The 5,499-nt window shown below is 44.8% G+C and overlaps 1 protein-coding gene across 2 annotated transcripts in view; it reads right to left on the bottom strand.

The window, feature by feature from the left end:
- Tnfaip1 (TNF alpha induced protein 1) overlaps positions 1-5,499 on the bottom strand; it is a 13,080-nt gene that overhangs the window by 6,590 nt on the left and 991 nt on the right. For both annotated transcript variants that reach the window (XM_015501130.2, XM_015501131.2), the window contains exons 2-3: positions 1,390-1,708; positions 598-767 (exon numbers count right to left, since the gene is read on the bottom strand). In XM_015501130.2, the coding sequence (XP_015356616.1) occupies positions 598-767; positions 1,390-1,594 (375 nt within the window). In that variant the 5' untranslated portion in view covers positions 1,595-1,708. The remainder of the gene's footprint in view (positions 1-597; positions 768-1,389; positions 1,709-5,499) is intronic.

A 5,499-nucleotide genomic window follows, 5' to 3' on the forward strand; every position in this document is an offset into this window, starting at 1 on the left:
CTCTACCACTGAGCCACAACCCCAGCTCCCATATTTTATCTGTTCCTCCATTAACAATATTTGGATTGTTTCTGCCTTTTAACTATAATGAATAATGCTTCTATAAACATTAATGTACAGATCTATGTGGACATGTTTTAATTTCTCTTCAGTATTTATATTTTCTTTGGTTTTCCCTGTAATGGAATTAATGCATAATATTCAAAATCTATGTTTAGCTTTTTGAGGAACCACCACACTACCATTTCATATTTCCATCAGCATTGTATATGAGAGTTTCTATTTCTTCTCCACATTCTTGCTGAAACTTGATATTCCCCCTTTTTTTTTTTTTTTTCTTTTTTTAAAGACAGGGTCTTGCTAAGTTGTTTGGGGCCTCACTAAATTGCTCAGGATGGCTTTGAACTTGCGATCCTCCTGCCTCAGCCTCCCGAGTCACTGGAATTACAGGTGTATATCACTGTGCCTAACTTCTAACTAGGTTTGGATTCATTGACCTCATCTTCCATACAGAAAGCCTGGCACTGACCCTTTAAGTCTCTAGAGGAGTGGTAAATCCCACCTTCATTAGGTTACCCCCAAACTCTGCCCACTTACCTGCAGGGCAGTCTGGCACATGTTCACTAGGCCCTGAATGAGGTAATATTTTGCTTCAGCCATCAATTCTTTGATTTCTTGCCGGTTTTGAGGGAGGGTAATAGTGTCATCTCGGAGGTAATTCAAAATGGTGCCAAAGTGCTTTCCACATCGGTCTATGAGGATCCAGCCTAGGGATTCAGAATGGGCCCCACAGGATTACTGTTTGTCTCCTGGTAACCTCAGAAGCAGGCAAGGCCACATGTTGAGCCAGGTGGCAGGTAGCAAGGAAAGGACCTACATGAGCACAGAGCCCAGGGCCTAGGTCGAGAGAAGTGGGAATGGACACTCTAGCTCTCAGGCCCATGGCTGCTCTTTACCCTTCCTACCTAAACCCAAGGACTGGCACACACCATGGGACACAGAGGCCTGCCAGGCTCTGTGGAGGCTCTCTGAAGTCTAAGCTCAGGAGCACTCAGGCCACCATGGCCACAAAGAACTCACCTGCCCCTTGCTCACTTTCTGCCCACAGCCCAGGCTGTACAGTAACAGCTCTTAAAAGAATCTGGTACTATTTAAATATTTTTAAAGTATGGATCTTCTCCTTGGAAAATGCATAAATACACAACATTCTATGTACCATTTCAGGGAATTCTGTGGTTCTCCTAAGAACTCCAGATGAAGAAGTCCTATTCCTAGTGAGAGAAAATGGGAATCTGGATTCTAACCTACCAAGTGTAAGACCTGCTCTGAAGTAGTTTCTCAGGACTCCCCCTTGCTTCCCTACCCACATAGACAGCCCTGATGCCTCACCTTCTTTGTCGGTCAGCACCTCCATGCGTCCACTAAACATGGCCTTGAGCATGGTGTCATGCCGGGTGAGGGCCCGCACCGTGGTGTAGTACAGGGAGCCGCCTACATTGAGCTGCACGTACTTGTTGCCCAGCCCTCCTCCCTTGAAGCCACTTAGCTTGGGCTTGGCACCTGAGGCTGGGCATAGACATGTGTCCCCCGACATCTCCCGCTGCAGGTAGATCACCACACGGCAGGAGGTAGGCTTGGAAGGCTCCGCCGTGGTGGAAGTGTTCACAAGGGAGTGTCCTGGGGAGGCCAGAGCCTCATACTCTCAGTGCTGTGAGCAGGAGATGGGAGAGAAGATGAAAGTCAGCAGAAGAGTCCTCCAATGAGGGAGGGCTAACAGAAGGAACACTGACCATGCCATTCCCTCCTTGGTAAGCCAGGCATTCCCAGCGAGGCTCCATCCCTAGGCAATAGTAGGAAAGACTTTTCTGCTGTTCCTCATTGTACTGGAAGCCAGGTTGGGAGTAGTCTCCCAGACCCCTATCCTGCTCACCTCACTAACCTCTGAGACTCAGCTCAGCTCTGGGTGGCAAGACAAGCAAAGCCTTGGAACTAGACACAGAGGCTCTGAGGAAGAGATCGCTCTGGGGATCTACCAGTGAGATTCCAGATTTTTCTTTATAAACTTCCTGTGATACCAGACTTTCAGCCCAACCTACTAGGAATCCAGCCAGTCTAGGAGTTTCCCAGGAGCCAAAGGGACAGGATGCACTTCCTTTCCCAAGATTCCAGACTCAGAAGGAACCTAGCCAGGGTTTCGTTTAGCACTGGCAGGAGGGAGCCTGTCCTCAGGAGAGGATGGAGTGGGCCAGTCTGGAGCAGCAAGCCAATGTTCTTAGCAAGGGTCACCTGGGCTCCCGCTGGGCTTCCTGGCCTTCCCCTTTCTTGGCACCAGACTTGACCCAAGTTCCTGAAATCGTCACTATTTTCCAAGGCAGAACAACTACAGGATAGCTATTTTTGCTTCTTTTTCCTGAGAAGGAACCCAGTTTTATCTTTTCTTCTCTTTGCTCCAAAGAAGAATGAGGAGAAAGTATCAGAAAAGATCAGATGATAAATCTAAAAATTTTTGAGTAATGTGGGGATTAGAATACTAACTGGAGGGCTGGGGATATACCTCAGTTGGTAGAGTGCTTGCCTTGCATGCACAAGGCCCTGGGTTTGATACCATTTACACACACACACACACACACACACACACAGAATACCAACTGGAGCTGACAGAACCAAGGAGTAAGGAAAGCCAGGTCACCCTCATGATTTACATTCTCTTTCCCCCCTTTTTTTGTGATTTGTACTCTAACCCATCTGAATCCATGGATTCAATTAACAGTGGATTGAAAATACATGAAAAAAATAATAGCACTTGTACCGACACATGCAGACTTTGTTCTTGCCATTAGTCCCTGATATAGTATAACAACAACTTACATGGCATTTATACTTGTTATGGTTTGGATATGAGGTATCCCCCCAAAGTTCCTGTGTTAATGAGGAATGTTAAAGGTAAAATGATTAGATTGTGAGAGCTGTAACAATGGGGTATGGCTGGAGGAGCTGGATCACTGGGGTTGTGCCCTGGAAGGGAACATTTGTCCCTGGCCCCTCCCCTTTCCCTCTCTTTGTCTCTTTCTAACCTTGCTGTGAGCTGAGCAGCACTGGGTCCTTCCCTCATGATGTGCTCTCCTCTTGGGCCCAGAGCCATGGAGTTGGCCATCTTTAACTGAGACTTCCAAAACCTTGAGTCCCAATAAATTTTTCCTCCTCTAAGTTATTCTTGTTGGGTATTTTGGTTGTAGTGATGAAAAGCTGACTAAAACAATATTCTAAAAGTATGATAACTAATATAGAGGTTTAAAGTATACAGGAGGATGATCATCAATTATATGCAAGTAATATACCAGTTATATAAGGGGACTGGAGCATCCTTGGATTTCAGTATCTGCAGAGGTCTTGGAACCAACAGAGGTGCAAGGGTATTATGTTTTGGCTATCTAAAGAATCAATATAGGGGCTGGGGATGTGGCTCAAGCAGTAGCGCGCTCGCCTGGCATGCGTGCGGCCCGGGTTCGATCCTCAGCACCACATACAAACAAAGATGTTGTGTCCGCCAAAAACTAAAAAATAAATATTAAAAAAAATTCTCACTCTTAAAAAAAAAAAAAAGAATCAATATAACCAATTCACTGAAGAAAAAAATACAATAGCTAGCATTCATTGAATAAATATTTACTATGTACCAGATACCATTCTATGCTAATATTTTCATATCTATTTTTAGCTCATTTAATCCATTCAGCAATATAAATATTGAGTGCTTACTATGTTAAACAGAAGGAAATTTTTGTTTTGGATATGAAGTGTCCCCTAAAGACTCATGTGTTGAAGGCTTGGTCCCTAGTGCAGCAACATTCAGAAGTGGGGATTTGGGGGACTGATCAGATCATGACTTTCTACTTCAACAATCTATCAATCCATTAGGGATTCATATTGGATAGCATTATTGGGATGTGGTGGAAACTGTAGGCAGGGGGGCCAGTAAGAGGAAATAAGTCACTGGGGGTGTTCCTTGGAAGAGTCTCTCTCTTCCCCAGCCCCTACTTCCTGCTCTCTCACTCTCTCTGCTTCCATCTGCCATGGATGAGCAGCTTTTCTCTACCACCTTCTTCCACCACATGTTCTGCCTCACCTCAGGTCCAAAGCAACGGAGCTCACCAATAATGGACTGAAACCTCTGAAACTCTTGAGTCTAAATAAATCTTTCCTCCTCAAAGTTGTTTTTCTCATATGTATATTTTGTTCCAGCAGTGGAAAGCTGACTCAGGCAGGAACTATGCAAATATATTGTCTTGCCTTCAAAAAGGTCAAAGAACTGTTAGCAAGAATTTTTTTTAAAAAATGTTTTGAGTTAGCATTTACTGTGCTTCTGCAATGTGCCAGGCACTGGGAACAGAAAGCAAATACAGAAGTCATGTCCTCATGGAGCTTACATTTAAGTGGGAGAAGACAGATTATAAACACAAAAACAGACAACTTCAGGAGATGAGAATAAAACAGTGATAAGAGAGTGACCAAGGAAGGCACTAATTTAGATAGAGGCACCTGGAAAGATAACACTTCTGCTAAGGTCTGAGAAGAGCACTTTAGACAGTTGGATGAGTAAGTGCAAAGTTCCTGTTTGAATTGAGTTTTAGGAACAGAAATAAGGATATGGTAGCTGGCACGCAGAAAACAGGGGAAGTTGATTCGATGAACGCCTGGGAAGGCACCTAAGGTGGTAAATAACAGTAAAGAGTTTGGGTTTTATATTAATTACTGTCCTCTCTCCTTCCATTCTTTCCTTATTTGGAGAATGGCAACTCTACCACTGAGCTACATCCCCATCCCTTTTTATTTCTGATTTTGAGACAGGGTCTCACTAAGTTGCTGAGGCTGACCTCCAATTTGCAATCCTCCTGCCTCAGTGTCCCAAGTTGCTGGGATTACACGTGTGAGCACGGCACCTGGCTGCTCATCATCTCTCATAAATGCCACTAGAAGCATGGTACTCGTTTTCCCAAGTTCTGTTAACTGTTCTGCTTCCTGAAAAATGCCATGCACATTTTAAGTATTCAATATATGTCAGCTTGTTAGACTGAAATTAACCCTGAAAAGATTTAGATAGGTCTGTGGGAAGAATGTTCAGGGAAGGGCCAGAGTGGGTGCTGCCGGAAGTAGTGAATTCCTTTGGAGGTTTGCCTCAGGGATGGGGTATGGATGAGATGAACCCTAGGATGCTGTCTAATAAGTAAGTAACACTAGAATGGCATGAAATCACTTTATCTTCCACCCTTTAAAAGGTTTTAGCTAGCCAGGAAAGCGCGGTGTGGGAGGCCTATAATCCCAGCAGCTCAGGAGGCTGAGGCAGGAAGATCTCAAGTTCAAGCCAGCCTCAGCAAAAGCGAGGCGCTAAGCAACTCAGTGAGACCCTGTCTCTAAATAAAATACAAAACAGGGATGGGGATGTCGCTCAGTGGTCAAGTGCCCCTGAGTTCAATCCCCAGCACACACACCCCCCCCCCC

Source organism: Marmota marmota, unplaced genomic scaffold (genome assembly GCF_001458135.2).
Source record: "Marmota marmota marmota unplaced genomic scaffold, marMar, whole genome shotgun sequence".
NCBI lineage: Eukaryota > Metazoa > Chordata > Mammalia > Rodentia > Sciuridae > Marmota > Marmota marmota.